The sequence below is a fragment of the Trichoderma breve genome, chromosome 6 (genome assembly GCF_028502605.1).
Source record: "Trichoderma breve strain T069 chromosome 6, whole genome shotgun sequence".
In the NCBI taxonomy this organism is placed as follows: Eukaryota; Fungi; Ascomycota; class Sordariomycetes; order Hypocreales; family Hypocreaceae; genus Trichoderma; species Trichoderma breve.
The window spans coordinates 197,300-219,308 of record NC_079237.1 but is presented as its reverse complement, the minus strand read 5'-3'; the positions used below and the strand labels follow the sequence as shown (position 1 = coordinate 219,308).

General features: G+C 47.8%; 6 protein-coding genes across 6 annotated transcripts; 3 read left to right on the top strand and 3 right to left on the bottom strand.

Moving 5' to 3' along the window:
• Window positions 1-4,034: 4,034 nt before the first annotated feature.
• On the top strand, window positions 4,035-5,127 carry T069G_08973 (aldehyde dehydrogenase family domain-containing protein; the record flags this gene model as incomplete). Its single annotated transcript, XM_056176183.1, has 3 exons — window positions 4,035-4,286; window positions 4,393-4,554; window positions 4,795-5,127. 3 exons carry the CDS (start codon window positions 4,035-4,037, stop codon window positions 5,125-5,127), a joined length of 747 nt encoding a protein of 248 aa, XP_056024661.1.
• Window positions 5,128-6,411: 1,284 nt separating this feature from the next.
• Window positions 6,412-7,104, bottom strand: T069G_08972 (fungal specific transcription factor domain-containing protein; the record flags this gene model as incomplete). Its single annotated transcript, XM_056176182.1, has 4 exons — window positions 6,412-6,454; window positions 6,527-6,719; window positions 6,798-6,845; window positions 6,972-7,104. The coding sequence occupies 4 exons, from the start codon at window positions 7,102-7,104 to the stop codon at window positions 6,412-6,414; spliced, it is 417 nt and encodes a 138-aa protein (XP_056024660.1).
• Window positions 7,105-9,072: 1,968 nt separating this feature from the next.
• Window positions 9,073-11,993, top strand: T069G_08971 (subtilase family domain-containing protein; the record flags this gene model as incomplete). Its single annotated transcript, XM_056176181.1, has 6 exons — window positions 9,073-9,427; window positions 9,509-9,778; window positions 9,844-10,202; window positions 10,284-10,347; window positions 10,396-10,629; window positions 10,687-11,993. 6 exons carry the CDS (start codon window positions 9,073-9,075, stop codon window positions 11,991-11,993), a joined length of 2,589 nt encoding a protein of 862 aa, XP_056024659.1.
• A 506-nt stretch (window positions 11,994-12,499) lies between these two features.
• On the bottom strand, window positions 12,500-13,509 carry T069G_08970 (nmrA-like family domain-containing protein; the record flags this gene model as incomplete). Its single annotated transcript, XM_056176180.1, has 3 exons — window positions 12,500-12,943; window positions 13,012-13,422; window positions 13,474-13,509. 3 exons carry the CDS (start codon window positions 13,507-13,509, stop codon window positions 12,500-12,502), a joined length of 891 nt encoding a protein of 296 aa, XP_056024658.1.
• A 2,259-nt stretch (window positions 13,510-15,768) lies between these two features.
• Window positions 15,769-17,207, top strand: T069G_08969 (uncharacterized protein; the record flags this gene model as incomplete). The annotated part of the gene is made up of 3 exons (XM_056176179.1): window positions 15,769-16,269; window positions 16,340-16,968; window positions 17,054-17,207. The coding sequence occupies 3 exons, from the start codon at window positions 15,769-15,771 to the stop codon at window positions 17,205-17,207; spliced, it is 1,284 nt and encodes a 427-aa protein (XP_056024657.1).
• A 1,912-nt stretch (window positions 17,208-19,119) lies between these two features.
• On the bottom strand, window positions 19,120-21,003 carry T069G_08968 (TAP-like protein domain-containing protein; the record flags this gene model as incomplete). The annotated part of the gene is made up of 4 exons (XM_056176178.1): window positions 19,120-19,540; window positions 19,607-20,088; window positions 20,161-20,280; window positions 20,356-21,003. 4 exons carry the CDS (start codon window positions 21,001-21,003, stop codon window positions 19,120-19,122), a joined length of 1,671 nt encoding a protein of 556 aa, XP_056024656.1.
• Window positions 21,004-22,009: the final 1,006 nt, after the last annotated feature.

Genomic DNA, 22,009 nt, shown 5'->3' with positions numbered 1-22,009 from the left:
CGCTATCAACCCGGAGGTTACTGCCGGGGGAACGGCCCGTTGGGGGCTGGATGGCGGTTGTTCATGTTGTGTGGGCGGGCTGGGCGGACTTGGCGGGCGTGTTGCTGTCCGGCTTGAGCGCTTCGAAGGCGTCCGTCGTCCAAACACGCAAGAGACTCTGGCCCGCATGCACCGCTGGCAAGCTTTTGCTCCGTCCGGTACAGAACATTTAAGCTTCTGGACGCGACAGCGGTCGCACGACATGCGTAGAGAGAGAGGCGAGCTGTTACTGTAACGCATGTTGACTTTGGGTAGCATTTGGGGCGATGCCATAGCAGCAGTGGATGGGTCACGAACTCTGATCATTGCTGTAAACATAAAGGCGCCCACGAGGTTCCATTTCTTGTAATACCATGGCCGATGGCAGGCAATGGTTCCTACCTATATACTCTTGGCAAGATTGCGTGCCATGGTTGCAATTAATACCCCTACCTACTTCGACAACATGTCAGTCGTATTCAACATCAGCCGCTTGATCCTTCTTTTGGCCATTGCACTCATACTCGGCTGACAATATCGATGCTGACAACAGAGACTTGGCCTAATTAGAATGCAGATGCGCGATGCATTGCTGCGATCCAGACCTCCCTTGGGCAACCTGGGCAAACGGGGCCTTCGATTTCCACACCCCAAAGTCAAAATCCACTACCCTGCTAAATCACATTAGGAAGGTGTGCCTGCATAGTAATTATTGGTAAAAATACAAACTGTTTTCTTGTTATCTCTCTTTTAATAAGCATAACCTGGCTCGATGGCCTTAATTGGATGAGGTGGTGTTGGTCTCGCCGGATAATATTGATCTAGCTAGATGGATGACATTGATCCAACTAGATGGCTTTGATCGAACGCAATGAACTTGTTCTAGCTAGATGCCTTTGATCTAGCCAGATGACTTTGATCCAACTCAATGAACTTGATCTAACTCAACGAACTTGATCTAACTCAACGAACTTGATCTAACTCAACGAACTTGATCTGGCTAGATCACTTTGATTCACTTGGATGACTTCGATCCAACTGTATAACGTTGGTCCAACAGCGTAACTTTGATCCAACTGCAAAAGTTCCTACTATAATAACAACTGGGGTAGTAGTGAGCGATCCGAAACCTCCTGGTCATCAGAGGCTACTTGCTGTACCTCTCACTAATTAATGTATATGATCATTCAATCGATGTACGCCCTGATGTTAACACGAGAGAATTTTACACTAACACCACCACTATTTTCCGAATTCCGCCGCGGAGATCGATAAGCGGCCCGCATCCCACCATTATTAATTCCCAAGATTGCCCAGGACGGCTCGGGCGATTATGAGGCCGAATATGACCTTTGCGATCTCGAAGGATGGGCGCCACATCAGAGAAGACTCCGTCCTAGGCAACACTTGCGGTAACGATGTCTGCGCCAGTGCAGTAGTTCAAGAACCAGTGGTCTTTGTCCAAGGAATTCGATCCCATCGGCCTAGTGTTGGTCAACCCTTGCGCTATCGGACACCCGGAGCAGTTGGTAATCCAAGGAATCCTTAATGGCGCGGCAGCGCATGATTCGAACACGAAGTACATAAGCCTCAGAATCCTGCTTGTCAGCACCAACGGCTACACTAGCCTTGATCTCCAGGGATCAAGACGATCATCTCCTTCCTTTCACAAGGTACGATTCTTGAACGGGGAACTATCGTCATACCAGGCACCGGTCCAAGCATTGGCTAGGTGAGGGATCGGAGAATTGCGCTGAAGCATAGGGATGACATGAGGATATACAAGCACATTGAGAAAATTGGAACCTTGATCAACAAAGTGTACTACTGTATGAATATGGCAAAATGGAGTGGGAGATCGTAATCCCTCACAAAACCGGACTGTGGATTTGTCCGCTTTCTTCGCTTAATGAACTGCACAGAGTTAGACGATTACTTGACTACCCCTAGTAATTAATAGCCGCCGGGAGTCATATCTGGAGAGACCCACAGTCCAGTTTTGCGAGGGAATACGCAATATACGGTATTTACATAGTGATCTCGCACTACGGAGGTCGCGACTAAAGTTTTCTCCAGGCTAACAGGGTTCCTCTATCGCATATACAAGGGTACCTGTATACAGATGCATACTACTAGGTAGGTAAGGTACAGATGCATTATATCGCAATAAGTTCCTACCTTAGTAGGTAAGAACGTAAACTACCTATAAGCACTACAGTTTCAAGGGCAACCTCCCGATAATAGTATCAACAAGGGACATGGAGCTACTCCGCAGAGGTCGCTAAAGACTCTTTAGGATAGCTACATTCGTGGTCGGCGGCCATGACAAGACGTTTAACGGCGACCTCCGTGCTCCGTACAGGTACGTAATCGCACTATCACCGGAGTGGAGGCTTGCTCTTATACTCCCGTCGTATTACGCTGTCCAGTTCCGGCCGATCTTCTGGCGAGACAATTACCTACCTGGGTAATTAGATTAGTATCATTACAGACAGAATCCACCGAGTACTTCAATTTGTCTTGCTGTTACCTGGTTATTGAACCCGACCTTACCAGTAGCCGGACATGTCCATTTATAAAATTGATGAATATTGTAGAACACATCAGCACTGAGCATGTAGAAGAGTTGGCATTATTTGGTGTCTCAGGTTGATTTCCCACTTTCTATCTTGCATGCGAATAATACAGTAGAAGCCAGGCCATGCAAGGAATATGTGACTGAAATCGTTACTTGTATGGAGGCACGTGAGCCAGTGTGAGACACTCGCTATGGAGCATTCGCACGACATGCTCTTTTTGGAGGCATTTGGTATTCTGAAGCCGCCTAGTCCCAGGTCCCTACCTGTTATCGCCTTACTCCGTATGCGTATGCGTGTGCATTGTGATGCAGTTGAATTTATTGTCTTGCTGCATTTACCATGTCGGCCACAGAGATAATGCAGACATGTCAGCCGAGGTGGCCAAATCGTCAACCTCGGCCTTTCGCTTATTCACCACGACATAGTTGGCAGAAATCACCTAATGAAAGCGCGAGACGAGAAGATTGTTATGATGAACGAATAGGTGGATAAACTTCATGAGTTGTTATTGTAGGATCTAGACTAAATAACGTTGTAAGAGGTTGTTTTAAGTATGCTCTTTAATAGAGTTTGTCTGTAAACTATATCTATGTCTGTTCTTTGCAACAAAGATCAAGGAGCTTTAAAACAGACATCCAAAATACCGGCCGCCTCTGTTTGGCTCGCCAGCACCCTTAGACATTCTACCATCCACGTCAAGTCTCTTTGGCCAAACGATATCAAACAACCTCCGTTTCGGTGGGAGAGATCCATCGGGGGAAGGCACAACACGGGATGGAAAGCTTCGGCTCCGGAAAAGCTACTTGTTGTAGAAGATTGATTTACGTGTTTGCAAACGGGTATGCAGCAGATTTGCCATGTATAGGGGGATTTTAACATAAAAGGGGTAAGCTTTGTGCCCTTGGAAACTCAAAGTTGAACTAGATGGAGTTCCCAACATCATTTAACAAGCATCATCGGAAAATATCACAATCATTCAACATCGCTTGATAAAACACAACACATACGTAACTACTCTGCTCAAAATATCTTTTGAAAAAAGCACCCTTCTTCAACAAAAAGATCCCTTTCTTAGCTCTTTGAGTCATAGATACGCCAACTCCCAATTTGGTATCTCAAGCTTTTGTTTTCTAAAGAGCATCTAAGCAACCATTGCCATGGGATCCATCTGATACCCAAAGCCGACTTTCAACCCAACCTCCACGCTGCCCCTTTTCCTGGTTGGTAAGCAGATCACACTGGCCAAGACTTTTGACGCCGTCTCTCCCGTCACCCACCAGGTCCTCTACAATAGGTCTGCTGTCACAGAGGAGGATACGACACGAGCTGGCAACTCGGCCGAGAGGGCCTTGGAGAGCTAGTCTCAGACCAAGCCGGACTTTCGGAGAGGCATCTTCCTCCGTGAGGCCGACCTAATGGAGAGAGAGAGCCGACGACATGTTCTACTTTAGCCACACTGAGATTGGTGTCAATAGAGAAGTGTTCAACCACGAGCATGGCGTGGCCAGCGCCTGCCGCAGCATCGCCGACCTCATCCAAGTGGTCACCACATCAACAAGCCCTGTTATTGCTGCCTCTGGTCGTAGTGCCCTGGTCGTCAAGGAGCCGTACGGTGTCGTGTTGGGTATCTTCTCCCCGGAACATTCCCCACGTCCTGGCGCTACGGGCTTGCCTGCAGCCGCTTGCTATGTAAGTAAGCAAGGCTCGACTCCTGCATTTTTTCATCACCATGTCCACTAGTACCTATTCCGTCCTGCTATATGTCCCCATAGGCCCAACTCATGTTCACTAACAGGGACACTGCAGGGGTAATACCGTTGTGCTCAGGGGTCCCGAGGCTGCTCCTGGAACCATGTGGAGAATTGCCTCTGCTCTTCACGATGCCGGCCTTCCGGCTGGCTGCCTCAACACCCTGTACCATGTTCCAAAGGATACTGGTATCATCATATCATCACCAGTAAGCTGATTGCCCACCCCGCCATCAAGAAGATCAATTTTACCGGATCGACCCGCGTTGGATCCATCATTGCCGCCGAGGCTTGGCAAGTACCTGAATCCCACCCCCATGGAATTCCGCGGCAAGGCCCCTGCCATTGTCTGTGAAGATGTCGATCTCGCCAAGGCCGCGAGGCGATGTGAGATTTGGGATGTGTCAATGGCGCCTTTATCAACTCGGGTCAGATTTACATGTCCACAGAACGCATCATCGGCCAACTCCAAGGTCGCTGAGGAGTTCTGCAAGGCGCTCCTGCTTGCCTTGAAGGACTCATCCGACACTCAAGGCTGGGACGTAGCTCAGCTGGTCAGCGATGTAGCCGTTATCAATAATAAGAAGCTTATTACTGATGCCCTGTCCAAGGGCGCTCAACTCTTAGCCGACGACATGGGCCACGGTATCGAGTCTGCTTCTAAGCTGCGACTAACCATTATCATGGGCGTCCGAAAGGACATGGACATCTACTACAAGGAATGCTTCGGACCGGTCGTGTCATTGCTGGTTGCGATACCACCTAGCAAGGAAATGATCTGATCATATAGTCATGAGTCGTTTTTAACCATTGAAGGTCAGCATCATAGAAATTGAACATGCATGCCCCGGTGGTCAGATAATAGTGGCCATCACCAGAGGAATCACTAAGTGCGAACGAGAATACATCCTGGGCTTGCTCTGCTTGTCTGCCATGACCACATTCCTGTCCTCTGCATGTGGGACTTCCTCCCTTGAATAGGTGGCCCTTTCGAGCAGCTTCTCCACGGCGATGGCGCCAGTAGAGCGCAAGGGATTGTCCCTAAGAAGGGTCATACACATTTGGATGTACTTGGTTAGTGTGGCCCGCACCCTGACAGCTGATTTCGTGCCATCACTGATCTCATGTAGAGCCCCTGCGGCTATTTGCAGATGCCTAAGCATCTCGAGCTTCCTGTACGACCTTAACTTGACAATCTCGCCAACTCGTTTCCGGATGGGCCGGGTGCCCTCTGAGACGAGTTGACTTCGAGCAAAATACAGCTAAACACAACGAGACACGCATTAAAAGCTACACAAACCAAGGATTGGTTAGAAACTGAGAGTTTTTGGGGAGGATGAATTCCTCCCAAAATAACATGGCAAGTGGCAGCATGCTCCCGAACCATAGTAAGCAGCAAACCACCATGTTGCCGAGCGTTGCGGCGAATGGCGCGTCTTGTGAATGATGCTGATCATTTCGCAGGCAGTCTGCTCGCAAGTTTTGATGCTGAGCTCAGCCAGTTCGAGAGAAAAAAGACACTGTTTGCTCTGTGGGCTCACTGGCGCCTGACAATCCGGGGGAAATCTTGCGCTTGGCGGATGCCATGGAGAGATGCGCTGAGAATGGGTCGATGCAGAAGAATGCGAGTGTTGAAGTATCGTAAGATTATGACGATGCTCAGCTTATCGAAGACGAGGTTCCTCGGGTCTGTATCATCGACCGTCGCCTCCCACGGTCTACGATGTAAGCTGAGGCGATAGTCTATGCCTCCACTCTGCGAGCCTCTGTTCGTGAACTACAATCCAAGCAAGCATGTCCGACATTAGGAGTTGGATATCATTGTTCAAATTTGAGCCGTACACATCAGAGATTGTGTCACCCAGTATGTCGTATAGTCGTCTGCTCATTGTCCAAGACGGGAGACAACCAGGTCAGAAATGAGTGTAGCACTGCAGACGCTCGATGCCGACTCGTACATGGTTTCGATGAAGAGGAAAATGCTATCGGAGGTGCTCTCTCCATCTCTGATGGCTTCTGCTGCTGGCGGAAACTGGTGACAGGCGGGTAGATCCATATCGACGAGGTTAGGAGGAATTGCCAGGTCGGCCGAGGGTCATGGCGAGCAGCCTAGACGTGCGCATGTTAAATCACCTGGCAAGGAGCAGGTACAAAGATGCAGACAGTATCTCTCTCTCTCACCGATCCAGGACCACACAGCCGTGCCATGTGCGTTTGAGCGCCTCCATCTCGGACCGCATCAGATCGGCCAAGGCTGCCTTGGAATGCAAGCCGATCTTGTAGGCTGTTCGAACGGCAAGACCGTGTGCATTCCACGCACGCTCCGGTTGTTGGGCGCCTTGATTATAGTGCGTCATGAGCAGCAAGGATTGCACTGGGCAGCAGTCCATCAATCAGTACAACGATATATTGGGACGCGAGTGCTGGATGTGCATGCAAGGTACTCACTCACCAGACTCCCGATTGGCAGCGCTCGGTTCCGTATCTTCCCACAAACTCTCTGCTCTCCAAATTAACAGCTCTGACTCGGTTTTCTACTCCGACGAAGCCTCGGGTTTACATGTGTGGGATGCGACTGCGAATATGATGTTGAGGAGACATAGTCACGGCCTCTGAACGGCCTTACGCTCGTTGCGCTTCGCGTCGTGGTACCTTTGGATGAAAGACGGACGGTCGACCTTGGGGAAGATGATGCTGGCATCGGAGAAGAAGAGCATAATCAGCTGGAGAGATTTGTTCCGAGGAGGCAGAGAAAACATGTTGGCTGATTACCAGCCTGCAGCGGTGGTGGAGGAGGAGCGCTGGACTGTGGAAGAGGTGATGCCGCTGGGCAGCGTGCTGGAACCACTGGACTGGAGAAGAGCAGACGCGACTTCAGAGACGGTTCGGAAGAAGGTGATGTTGGACGACGGCCCAAAGAACAAAGAAGCCAGCCTCATGCGGTTCAGAGCCGCCCATGGTGCCTAGGCCGTCTATGACGCCTTCCACATCTCCCGACAGCGTCTCGTCCGGCGTCGCCAATTCCTCGCCATCTCCGTTGTGATGGACAGGCGGTAGAGGGATCTCGATGGAGGGACTGCCATCGTCACCGCGACTGTCCTCGTGGCTATGATGGTTGGCAGCAGCCGGCCCGTCTGCAGATTCTGCGCCCGACAGAGGAGCAGCTGCAGCGTTTCTTTAATGGCCGAAAGCCTGTCGGTGACGCTGCCGGCCGCCGCCTGGACAGAGGATGTCGATGCCCCTCCCGCGAGGCCCGTGGACGACGGCTGCGAGTAGACACATTTGAACTTCGCCAATAACACCTAAACACATCACAAGAAACCTAGCTCGTCTAGCCACTACGAGGACCACGGCGCGAGAATAAGCTCAAGGAACCATTCGATCTGGCTACTGTACTCCGTAGCTTTGTTCCAACTAGAACGAAGCCGCCGTCACAGGTAGGGGTCATTCCGTTGAGATAACTTGTCTTGTTTCTTTCATCTAGCTGGAGGAAATATTCCTCCTTTATACATGTACTACTAAGGCCGAGCAGGGTTTAGTCATCTATCCTAGCCGCTACCGATCACGGGCCCGTCAAATTCCCCTATCAAAACACATTCTTCATGAAACCTGAGTAATAGCACAGTGGGGTGTCAAAAGTCTGTGCACAAACGTAATTTGAGGCTACCCGGAATTAAAACATAACAAATACACATACATTTATCTCAAGCCACACAACTAGGAAAAACCAGCCATTTATATTGTTTGAAAGGTAATTCAAAGTAGATTTCAGACGTGTTCTATGGGGTTGGTATCGGGGCTGTAAGGAGGCCACTCCAGAAGAGAAACCAAGTGCTCGAGGAGGAAAACTTCAACAGCCTGTGCTGTATGAATACATGAATTATGTTGCTGAAAATGAAGCATTCCATCCGTAGTTATTGTTCACGTAGCCAAATAGCAGGCTCATACATGGCTGTGAAGTTTATATCCAATCCCAAAAAAGTACCCGAGCCTCGAATCTCATAACTCCATTAATTCCAAAGCAGATACAAAAGACGATACCTCCGATCCTAGCTGTACAAAGCTTCGTATCATGCACAATCCCAGTCTCAGAACTCGACTAATGTCATTTTACCGTAACAGCCGGTCAGCGGCATGAGGCTAGCGCCCGATACGAGACGATATTGGGGTAAAACGCTTGTGATTCCGGAACCCCGGAGTCCAAACCGCGCAATGTGTTGCTATATTTGAAGTCTTGATACGCTGCCACTGTTTTCGGATACGGAAAACTCACCGATTCTGCCAAGCTCCTGGTAATTCCTTATCATTTTCTTCGTGTGATCTCTGGGAGAAGATGATAAGTTGCTGTAACAGTGAAGATCAATCCGGCATGAATTACGCCCACTTTTCCCCCAACTTACCTCGCCCATCGCAATCAAAAGTGGATTTGCACATACTGAGATGGATTTTGATCCCAAAAATGGGAGCCTCGTAAACGTGATGCTACCTCGTATTTCGATCGGCGTCGTGTCACAAAATTCTATCACAAATCTCTGCCAAAGTATCCGCTGCATGTGTCACTAGACGCGTCCATCTTTCTCTTGTACCATATTATATATAAATGAGAGCGAACGAGAGTTGATTTTCTCTGGGCGCTTATTTGTTAAGCCACAAGGCATTAAGTTGTCTCGCTTGCAACTCAGTTTCACCTGATTGGATTCCCCTGAGCCTCCTATTGGCCTAGAACAATGAAGGTCAAGGCCGCCTTTAGCCTGCTGGCTGTAACTGGCAGCGCGGCATCGCTCTCAACTGTGCAACCGGCACAGAAGCCCAACATCACCATTGTTCCCAATGCATACATTATTGAGTTTGAGCCAGATTTCCATCCCTCTTTGCAACCTCAGCAACGCTTTGCCCAAACCCCTGTAGGCACCAAAGCGGGCTACCAACTTCGCCATGAATTCAATTCCTTGGATATCTTCTCAGGAATATCGGTCTCCTTTCACACAGATGTCGACCTTGAGTCTGTCAGGAAGGCCAATGGAGTGAAGAACGCCTGGCATGTGACGATTGTCCCTCCGCCGGAGCCATATTATAGAAACGGTACTCCAAAAGTCAAGTCGGCCAGCGGCAGTAGCCAATCGACCGCTGGCAACAGCAATACGACTTTGCCCAACCTACGAGGTGTTAGCGGAGTGAACCAGCCCCTACTTTCTGTCAACATTCAGAAGCTTCACGACGAAGGCATCAGAGGCAAAGGGGTCCAGATCGGCATCATTGACTCTGGTGTCGATTATCGTCACCCCGCACTTGGCGGAGGCTTCGGACCTGGCCACAAAATTGCTTTCGGTTATGATTTCGTGGGTGATAATTACGACGGCACCAATACTCCCATGCCTAGCCCTGATCCACTGGCAACATGTCCTGAAGGTGGACATGGCACTCACACTCTTGGTAAGTATTGGCGACGAGTAATAAATCTCTAAACTATATTGGCATTAAGACTAACGCCGTGGCAGGAATTTTGGCTATGGAAGATCCCGACGATGTAGGCTTTGGCCTTGTTGGAGGGGCTCCTGATGCGACAATAGGAGCTTACAGAGTCTTGAGCTGTCCAGGCTCTGGCACACCCAACGACATTATTATAAGCGCAATGCTTCGAGCCGCTGAAGACGGCGCAGACGTGCTATCCATATCTCTTGGGATCATCGGCGAATTATGGGAAGCTCTCAACCCTTTCGACCCAGTGGTCACCCAGCTCGCACAGAAGGGAGTAGCGGTTGTGGCAGCCATTGGCAACTTTGGCCCTGGGATCTATAGTGCATCGATTCCTGGTATTTGCCAAGACGCGCTCAGTGTAGGGGCCGTGGAGAATTCGGTATATCAGACTCATTTCCAAGCTCACGACGAGAAAGGCAAATCGCTAGATTATATATCGGTACTGCCTTTTCCGGGAAAGAGCAAGCAGGACATTTTCGTGCTTGGAACTGGGCTTGGAATACCGATCAATGATACTGTCGCTAGTGGCTGTTACCAGCCGGCATGGGATGCAGCGGCTAATGCAACTATAGATTGGAACACAACTATATTGTTGGTGTCCTGGGCGGATAATTGCGGCACTGGCTGGTTTCAAGCTCAGGATTTGGGCGTCACAACTATTATGGCTTACCTCACAAGCGAAGATCAGCTCGTCGAGCTAGATGAACCTGAAAACGACGGCTCCCCCGACACATTATATTTGACCTACGATAGCTCAAAAGCAATTGTGGAAGCTATTCAAGGCTTATCACCTAACGAGACATATGGCCTGCAATTCATTTCCACAGCTTCACAATCTCAGCAGCTTATTGCTGACCCACTAGGAAATTTTGTGACCTCATTCTCGAGCCTTGGTCCTACCATCGAGATGACATTGCATCCGAAGGTCGCTTCGCCCGGAGGCACAATTCTATCAACATGGCCTCTTGCCGCGGGTGGTTATGCCGTTGTATCGGGAACATCCATGGCAACGCCGCTCGCAGCTGCCAGCTATGCGCTTCTCAAGAGCCAATTCCCTCATCTAACTGTGGCACAACTCTTTGATCGTCTCAAGACTGCTGCTTCTCCGCTCCCAGAATACAACTCTACGATACCATTCACTTCCACACTTCGCCAAGGAGGTGGAATGCTGGACGTTTATGCTGCTGTCAAGGCTGATTCAACAATAAGTCCTTCGGAATTTAGCTTAAGGGACTCTCCGAATCCGTCACCGCAGAAGATAACCATAACAAACGATTCAAAGAAACCAAATCACTACACTTTCAGCCACGACCCCGCTGCATTTCTTCGAGCCCATGAAAATTACTTGGCCGGCGAACCAAACTTTGACACCATTAGCGCCTATACTCCGCATTCTGTCCCTGCGTCTGCTCAATTCTCAACGACCAAGCTGACTCTTCAGCCCGGCGAGTCAACCACTATTACAGTGCATATCACACCTCAGCCGGACAAATATCCGTACTCGACGCCGGTCTATAGCGGATTCATTAAGATTTCCAGCGATAATAACGTCTACACAATTCCCTATATGGGCTTGCCATACAGCAGGGACGCTGTTGGCCCGATAACTCAGAATGCCACGACGACAATACCTTACGCTAGTCCGCAAGTCTTGTCTATTCCAGGTGATCAACAAAACGTCTTCTCAGCTCAGGCAACTACACCCAACATCGACACTTATGTTTGGAAAGCAAATGCGTCAGACTCTGTTATCCCATTCTTAAGAATCGATATCGGCTTGCCGTCAGCACATATTCTCTACGAACTTGTCCCCGCTAACACCACTTTTGTCCCAACCATCTATGGTTTTGATCCTTCCGTCAAGATTGACTACCAAGACACACCGCAGCCAATCTTGCCTGGCTTCCTTGGTGTACCAACGTATGGCACAATTCAGGAGTATAATCTGACTGACGTTGAAGGGTCTTCTGCAACTGGCTTCTTTTATATGTTTCATACTCCGACGCTATCGAACAATGGCGTAACTTACAACTTCACCTCTGGAGATTACCGACCTCTTGCTCGCGCGTTGAAGTGGAATGGCAATGAGACTAATCCTGATGACTACGAGTCGTATCTCGGACCAGTTATAAGGGCAAATATTCCTGCAGATGTATTTCCCAGTCGCTGAAGTTGAGTAATTGTGTGCTAGGTCATTCATAACGGTTTATCAGATGGAGGGGCACAATCGAATGTATCTAAAGAGGCCATATATAGTGTCATGGACAAATGTGCACTCACATTTATTGTTCAGTCCTTTGGGTATGTTTCTCTATTCATGAATTATTATGTCACTGTTGATGGTGTTGCGTTTCGGTAGGCCAATGTCCCAGTAGTGGACCCTGCATTTGAGAAAGACACGAAGAAGAGAAACACTGAGAGATCGTGATCAAGTCAAAGGCTATGATCTAATATTTCCATTTGAACAATAGTAAATGAGAAACAAAAGCGAGATATCTAGAAGGGGGTGATGGCAATCTGAGGAACGTAAATAGTTCAGTTAAAGCCATGGCTTTCATTTCCCTTTTTCCTTGCCACCCTTTCGACATCGATATTTTTATAACTAGTACGAACCGGGCAATTTAAATAAAAAGAAACAATTGTTAAAACCGTTGTACATCCCAGCTACAACTACTATCAGAGGCTGAGTATAGAGGCTATGGACTCTTCAAGATTATCTGGATGTAATCCCAAAAGTTGATTATGCACTTCAAACTCAGTCTCAAAATCGGATCCACAGCCTCCCTTAAACATTGCTGCCTGGAGAAGCTCAAATATACCGCCTTGGCCACTTGCCATCTTCTGTCTGCCTGCAGATATCATTTCATCAGCCGGTACGTGTCGTACCTTCCATGGTGTACCTGTTTGCTTCTCTACTATCTCCAATATCCGCTTTTGGGTAGTCCTGAATGAGTGGACGAAGATCCTTTTGTTCTCGGTGTCAGAGGCGTGTGTAAGAACAGACGCTATAGCTTTGCCGACCGTAGGAAGAATTGTGGTGCTAAATGGCTGAGTGCCTTCGTCAACAAAAGTGGCGGACCGATTCTTCAAGTCAAATCCAAACAGCCCAGCGCCAAGGCCCTATTCAATTTGTTAGAAAGCTTTCTCTGTAAAGTTAATGCTCTCAAAGATGGTGTTAATAAACGCACCCAATCCAGGAAAGGCCCTGTGGCCACGCTGGTCCACGTAATGCCTTGAGATTCCTTGCTCCTCAAATAGGCATTGATTTGCTGCTTTTGGTTGAAGAAGGGAACAATTTCCATAGCTTTCGGATGGCAGACGTCAATGCCATATTCCGATGGAATGAACCTTTTTACTCCAGCAAGAATGGCGGCATCAATTATTTTTTGCTGCTCTTTCAGCCCGCTGCCACTGATGGTGCTCACCACCGCATCATGTCCCTCGAGTGCACTTATAAGTGATGACTCTGAATAGTCCGTCTTGTATACTCGTACATTCTCGGGGAAGGTAGCTTTGCTTGATGCTCGGCTCATTACAGAGACATTAAATTTTGCCTCAAGAAGGGACTGCAGCACGTGTGTTCCGAGATTCCCCCCAGCCTATTTCACGTCAGTTACAAAACAACAATCTCGTCAAGAGCATCAACCTACCCCTACGAGCATAACATTCTTCAAGATCTGTGACATTATAAGATGATATGAGGCCGGTGCCAATCTTCTTGTAGAATATGGTGTAGTTATCCGTTCCTTTCATATTTAATCATCCCATTGGCAACGTCCTCTTTATATCAACCAAGTGAGGGTTCTACACCATATGCAGCGCAATACATCGGTCATATTCAGAGATACCACCATGCACACGTGATTTCCGCCTATGGTCATCTCATTCAATGCCCAAAACGGCAATGCGGCACTTTTTAGCGGGTGGATGACACAGCAACCTGAAGAACCTCTAAACGCCGAAATAACATCGCCGTTCACTACCGCGGTAAGTTCCGCAAAGTCCCCAAAATCCGATCCGGCCGTTTGTCTCTTCTCAAGCTCCCCGCCGCCTTTTCAATGCCAAACTCTACCAGATTTATTTCTTTACTTAGTACTATTCCGATGAGTTTGGGATTTTCCATCTAACATCGGGAGTTTCCGTCTATTCGAACCCAATTGCATCAATACGGACAGTGAGATACAGTTCGCACTAATATCGCCTTCATTCATTCCTATTGGTGGACAATTATTTTCTAAACAATAGTTACTTGTTGATTCTGTCTACTTGTGGTTGAAGGACCAGAAATGGGTTTTCCATAACATTGAAAGGTATGAGGTATTAATAGCAAGCAACCCGGATCAAATTTACGATGTAAACCACGATACATTCAATAAAATTAATTCATCAAGACATTGCTGTTCAGCAAATAACCAAACGCCAGCTTACTAGTCAAGAGTATTTGTATTGTATGACAATACTCTGAATGGTTAGTACGTTGCAATATCATCATATTCTTGTCATAAACGAGCCTCTCTTTACTGAAGATGACATGTTTACTCAGCGTCTTGAGTATGTAAATGCGCTCTGGGGAGCATTCACAGCCAAGTAGTGATGGCATGTGATTGCGGTAGTTTAGAAGAATAGTCTGGCTGAGAGACTCTTAGAGATTAGGTGTGGTGTTCACATCTCCCCATTGAGGGGTAAAATTCCCACGAGTCAGTGCTGAGCGGTGGGCAACTGTTCCTACGAAATCACTAATCAGCTTTCAAGAATGCAACCCACTCGTCACATATTTTTAGAAGAAAGCAACGCTAATGGGCAATTTGTTCACGACTATCATTCCTTCAGGCCATGACTATTTGTTGGAACACCAATCGTTTCTGCGTAATTATCTGCCGAGTAGGAAAACCCCACATGGTGGTGACTATACATGTTCGTAAGCAGTGGGTAACACTGGTCAGGTCAGCATATCTCTCTCTGGTCTACTCCGTAGTTGGCTCATTGTTGTCAGCCGCGGGGTTGACGATGTTTGGTATGTCCGAGTTTACGCTCTGAAGACTATGCTTAAAAGTCACTGTCTTTGATGTATGAGGTCTCATGCTGTATTTCACATGAATAAAAGTTTTATATGGTGTATTTATTTGATCAACTTAATCTACGTCAGTAATTTTACGCTTATCCATCCAGATGCACTGAATAGACGATATTCAAGAGATGCAGGTCGAAGTGGCTAATGTGTTCGTGTCAGTATAGCGTTGAACTAAGAGTGTAATTAGCACAAAGAAACACCCACACTACTCACCTGATGCATGTCAACTACTTTAGTGGGTATTGAGCTGAAAGAAATTGTAGATAGACAGGCAAGAGGACCGTATGGTAATGGAAGCCAAATTCCCCAGTAGAGTTAGTTAAGGTAGCCTACTATCTGAAACTGCAGGACTTCATCAGGCAATTATATTCAACCTTGAATCCAATAGAACACGATAATCCATTGCATAAGGTAATTGACAAAAGCAAATGAAGACAGTATGTTTTATAGCTGGTACATGAACTAAGTAACAAACTACACATCCTATCTTCCATATTAAGTGCAATATATTTCGGCAAATTCTTCTTAATATGGTGTATAAGCCGATGCATAAGCGACATGATCCGACCCAACCGCCCGACCCAACCGTTGACTCGTGGAGGGCGGCCGCAACACTGCAGGATTTAAAGAGTGCCCCTCTTCGAACATCGCTACCCAGTAATGTTTCGAAGTTGGGAAGTCACTTATAAAATATTAATCACTCATATGTAATGATCAAAGAACTATTTGTATTATTAAGTATATAACATCTAATTAGGGCCTCTCCCTCTGTTTTCGACTATGTCGTGTCACTCTACCACAAGGCCATATATCTCTGGTTTCTACTGATTGAGAACCGATATCACAGCTTCTCCTTCTTTGATCAACATTCAACATGATCGGATTTAGCTTAACCGATAAACAAAAGGCTCTTCGAGAGGGAGCTGCCAAGATCGGGCAAGAAATTCTTTTACCTGCTAGAGAAATATATTCTCAATACAGCGACCAGGAATCCCGATTCCAAGCCACTCTGCCATTTTACCAAAAGCTTGTGAAAGCTGGCTTTGTAAAAGCTCAGGTCCCAGTCCCACTCGGTGGAAGCAATGAGTCGTTTATAGATGGCGCAATTGTTGCGGAAGAGCTTTATGCAATCGATTCGAGCATTATGCTTCATGTGCTCGGCACTGGACTTGGATTAATGCCCCTGATTCTAGGCGGCACACCGGAGCAGCAAAAGAAGTTTCTTGCTCCTTTTCTCACTTGCGAAGGTGAACCACTTGCTAGTTTGGCCCATTCCGAACCGGGTGGTACTGCCAATTGGCTTGAAAAGGGTGGCCAAGGATTGGAAACTACTGCGCGAAAAGAGGGTGACTACTACATTATAAATGGCGACAAAGTAAGAAAGTCCAACCCATTCATTAATGAATTAGTTCCTTGTTTCACTAATGCTTTGCAACTACGCGCAGTTATGGACTACCAACAGCGCTGGTTGGGACGGAAAAGGTGCTGCGCTCGCCTGCCTTTGCTGCCGGTTGTCAGAGGATGGTGGACCTCAAGACCCAAACGATGATCCCGCGTCAAACATCATCGTTTTTCTAGTTACAAGAGATACGATAGCTCAGAATGAGCCCAATGCGTATCAAAAGATTTCAGAACCGAATCTTATGGGTCATACTGCGGCCTCTGGGCCACTAACCAGGTACACTAACTTCAAAGTTCCGGCTGCAGACGTATTAGGGGCTCCAGGGACTGGAGCTTCCATCATCCTGCGGGCCTTCAGCATGTCCGCTGCGTTAGCGGGTGCTATGGCAGTTGGGACGATGCGGGCAGCCTTTGAAGCAGCCCTGAAGTTTGCCAAAGAAGACAGCCGCAGAGGCACCGTCCCGATTATAGAGAGGCAAAGCCCAGCCGACTTGTTGATCAACGCTAAGATCAAGATTGATACGTCTCGTCTCCTCGCTTGGAAGGCTCTCGATGGCGTTGAAAAAGGAACTGGAGATGACAGCAGCCGATATGAAGCCTGTTTGCAGGCCAAAATTTATTGCACCGATCAGGCTGTCAGTGCTGTCTGGGACACGATGCAGTTGGTGGGAATGTGAGTTATTCCCGGGGAGAAAGATGTCCAAATTCTCCAACCCATTTACCCCTCCAATAAGGTCATTAGGCTGATGCACATATAGGACATCTTACCGAACTGATACAGTGTTTCCGAGACTATTGAATGATGCGACGGTGTTTTCACTCTTTGATGGTGGTAACATTGGAGTTCGGCGGAGGCAGCTTCAACAGCTGATGCAGGCTGAAGACTACCAACCATGGGCGAGTTTGTGGTGAAAGGGAAGATTATTGATGGAGTTACGCCTAAATAAGATTGAACGATAACTTTTACTAAAAGTTTAATGGCATTATGGAGTTGAATAAAAGAACGAAGGCATGCGGAAAGTAGTTGTGTTTGGTTGGTTTCGGGGAGTCAGTATTTCACCTGTGGAAGTCGCCGAACATGAACAAAACAAGAGAGTTACCCCATCATAGTCCATTCTGTAAGCTATAAAAATATCAACATCTCCAAACACAACTTTGCATCCATACCTTCTCTCTTCAACTCTGCTACGCTACAATAAAACCCAGTCCATAATTGGTGCCATATCAAGAACAAATACTTCCTAGCCTATATCTTGTTCTATATACGGTATCACGTTTACTGTTCCACTGCTGACTCTGAATCAACACAAACCTCCAGAGGTCCGCACCTCTTTCGGACGGGAGCCACTGGCTCTGAATCGGTACAAAGCTCCAGAGGTCCGCACCTACGAACAGGAGCCACTGGCTCTGCATCGTTACAAATCTCTAGAGGTCCGCACCTTCGAACGGGTGCAGGTTCTTGCGCCGCTGAAGGAGATGAGCAATTGATCAGCTGAATTCAACCATACGGTAACAATAGTCTCACCTGACAGTTTTGAGTCAGGGCATACCTCAAGAGGTCCACATCGTCGAAAAACTGCGTGGCTTTCAGCCACCGGGGGAGCTGCGATTTGGAGCATGTTGTATTAGCAAAGTGATGCGCTGCAAAGGTTGGAAACCTACCTGGATACGCCACAGCGACACCCGCCAACACGACGAGGCAAGCAATTAGACTGGAGGTCACCATTGTGATGTATATAGTAAGTAGAGTATTGTTTTATTGAACGAGTTGTCAATGGAAGCTTGTTGAGTGAATTTTATCTGAAATAAACGGGAGGCTGGATTCATATTTATACTTGAGTCGTCACAAACCATTCGCAATCAAACCTTGATCATCTACTTCTTGAGTTTGAAGTTGGATATCTTCTAACACGCCTAGGTACTCGAACAGTGGCCGTTGATCCATACATTATTTTGGCCGGAATCCGGAAAGAGGTCATCACGGAGGAACATGTTCGGAATCCGGAAGACATCTTCTTCGGAGCCCGGAAGTAGCTTATCTAGAATCCATCAACACATAACTGCCATTTCTATAATCTTACCAAAACCGTTGTTTCCCATAGATATCAAAGTTCACAAGCATTTATCCTGCCAGTGCGGCGAGTTTCGCAGTCCGGAAGTCCTCCGCGACCTTGCACTAAGACGGCATCATCGTGTTACTCGGAGGATCTTACGAGTTACAAACAGCAAGATTGAACAAAAAACTATTTTGGTGTAAATGTATTCCGAATTCTCAACTTCAATTGAACTTCAATTCAACTGATTTCGCCTCACACCGTGTATGCATGCATTCTTGCTAGCTTTGATAGCAAGGCAGCTATATGACATGCGCTTACCTTGACGGTTGAGAGGCATTTTCTTAGTTCATGGAATATTTTATTACCATAGTATTGCAGCAATAGAATTATCTTGTCACCTAGTATATTATTTAACTGTGGCTTCTCTCAATACGAAGTGATTAAGTGGTCCGATTCACTTCACGCCCTTGTTCGCCATATAGAAATAACTTTGTGTGAAGGACGGCAATGCTTGATCATATTCGCAAACTAGAATTAAAGAAAATAACAATAGAAAAGGAAACGCATAGCCTGATTATCATAATTGTGATTCTATTCGAACTAACTGCAAATTTTGGTATCATGTCTCCCAACTCTCCAGTACTCGAAAATGTCTCTTGGTTTGCATGTTGGCGTCGATTGTTCACTATGCCAAGATGCGAAATCGGCACCAGATGCACGAAATTTTTTTTCTTTATGTTACGCCGGGAGATCTCTCAAATGTTGAGTCACTGTCTAAAGAGGAGCGGATTGCCCTGGAGTTGCCAACTTGCAGACTCGCCGGTGCTTGCGGCTGCGGGAGAATAGCCACTGCAGTTGTCGTCCCATGGCCCACATTGTGTCTTGCATGTCACTTCCTCCGATGGAACAGTTCCAGACTCAAAATAGTCGGCCACAATACTTTTAGTGCAATCACTTGGAGCGGTGCCAATGACACAATGACCCATGGATCCTTGAACAACAACTGCCGCGCCAGGGTGGTTAGCAGCCATTGCGCGGGCCGAGTTCAGCGGTGTGACTGGATCAAGACGAGGACTCAGAAACAGTAGAGGAGCAGCCGGATGCCCTGCAACTAAATTGGGGTGCGCTTTGGGGGTTGTGAAGGGGCCCTTGAAGGATAGGTTGGGGCGAAACGGCCAACTGGAGCAGCTGAAGCGAATATTGGACCAATAGCTTCCAAACAGCTTCGACTTGCTCATTTGGCGCTGGACATACTTGGACCACCAGCCAGCATCTTTGTCAGTAATATCGTCACCGTCACCGCAAATAACAGCAGATTGAGACTCGGGGAGAATAGCAGCGGGCTTGGTGCTGTTATTATCGGAGCAGACGGTGTCCAGATTCGGCACATGGCCAAACTTCATCAAGTTACTGACGAGTTCGGTCGTATTGCCCTTCATGGCCTCGCGAAGCGTTGTTGCCAGGAGCTTAAAGGTCCGAATGGGATTGTAGAGGGAAGAGCCAACAAGTTTACGGATATCGTCGCCGGTAATGACAACTATAGTGCCTGAAGAAGACAGTGCGGGTATTGGGATGTCGTCCAGGTCAGCCACCCAAGACCAGAATCTGGTTTTAATCTCAGAAGGCGAGGCGTCTGAGTCAGAGGCGAGGGTGCAAATAGATGGACCTGCTTGGTGGCAGCCTCGCCAGAATTCCTCCAAGATTTCATCCGTGTCGTGAAGATTCGTAAGCCAGCCCTGGAATTGGTTAGTTTGATGTATGGCAATTGATCAAATTCCGCAGCTCGGAAAACAACGCGATGAACTTACAGGACCATTTGCATAATCATCTGCATGAACCACTCCATCGAGCACCATCCTGCCAACACGGCCGGGATATAAACTTGCAAAGTAGTTACCGAGGGCCGTGCCGTAGGAAAATCCAATGTACTGCAGCCGCGGTACATCATCTTCCTCAGTCCGTTTCCTGAGCTCTTGACGGGGGTCATCCTGTGCTTTACTGACGCCCTCGCGTTTTCTCAACTCATCGACTTTATCCACCATCTCGACCATATCTCGAGCCACGCTAGGGGTATTCACAAACGCCATTGCATCTCCCCACTGTTTCTCTGAATCCTTGCATCGCTGAGACAAAGCTTTTGACATTGCGAGGCCATATTTGATTGAGTCGATGCCCTTATCGAGCCCGCCATTTCCACGAGCCTCCAGCTGCCACGCACTTCGAGACACGATGTCGGAGCGGAAGCAGTTGGAGCTTGGCGTCGTGCGGCCGATACCACGGGGATCCCATGAGAAAATCTCATAGTGGCGGCGACCAGGCTTATCGACGTATTGCTGCAAATCATGCCCATCCGAGAGAACGAAAGAAACACCTGATGCCCCTGGACCGCCCGGATTCACAAAGATGCTTCCTCCAAAACTGGGGTCATCGTCAGAGACTACAGCAGGCAGTTTGGCAATGGCAATGACGGCAGTGCGAGTGTCGGTGTTATTGGTCCAGTCAAGAGGCACTTCTAGGCGTGCGCATTGATATCCATCATAACAGTCGTGATATTCCAAATTACGACTCGGCTTGGTATCCCAGTCGAAAGTTGCTGCATCGGCCAAAGCGAGGGACAAGGCGATCAATACTGATTGAGATGCAAGATGCATGCTTCCAGTGCAAGTCTCTTTCTCTTCCCGCAAGTTGGGAAAAGTAAGAAAAGGGAAAACGAATTGACAGACCGTATAACGAACGACGAGATCCGCGACGGCTTGCGAGTCGTGAAAGTTGCGGGGTGAGAGCTTGAGGGATCCAATGGCTCATCAATCTGGGCTTCGATCCATCTTCTGTTGACAGCAGCTGATTCGAGTTACAGCGCGGATGGTCCACTTTTGATAGCGCACTACAGGGGACGGCACGCCCAAACCAACCCGACCCCTGGTACATGTACCTGTACTTAGGTGCGTCCATGTATGCTGGTACGGTAGAACCTGCCAGCAATGATGGGCGTTTCCTCCGCCAAATTGCTTCCACCTATGGATTGCGTTATTGGATAGTAGCCATCAATCTTTATATTGTAATTCTTTCTTGCACAAAAAAATCCCTCTCTTCTGCTCTTGGTTTGGTTCATCTGGTTGCACCTTGCTTCACATAAGTACCCCGTGGCCACTTTCCCTAGTGCGGTACGAATGCAGGTACCTGTAGTCACCAGCTGTAATTTTGCGACAACCATGTGTTGGGCATGCAACACGGTCAGGTACTTTTGTGTGGCGAATCATGGTGCATCACATTATATGCAATCCATGCCACTCGAACTATTCCAGACCGTGCCATCGTGCCTAGGCCATAGACAAGAGCGTGCCAAAAGTTCGTTTTCGTCTGAGGCAAGCTTGTGATAACGACTGAACGGTGAATTTTCAGCGATACCAAATGATTGGTGGCCTTGTAACAATTACAATTTAGTGCTTTCGGACCGGGGCACGATCGCCAATGGCTTGAGTCCAGTCGACTTTGTACGGAGTATTAGGCGCTTCATTGAGGCTGGGGCAGCGACAGCCATATCCCAGGAGCATGTCAGATCCAATTTGATTGGTCTGATTCGCATCTCCAGCTTGAGATGTTGGTCGATTTCGAGCGGGGCTGCTCAAGAATTTCGGACTCCGAAATTGATGTTGG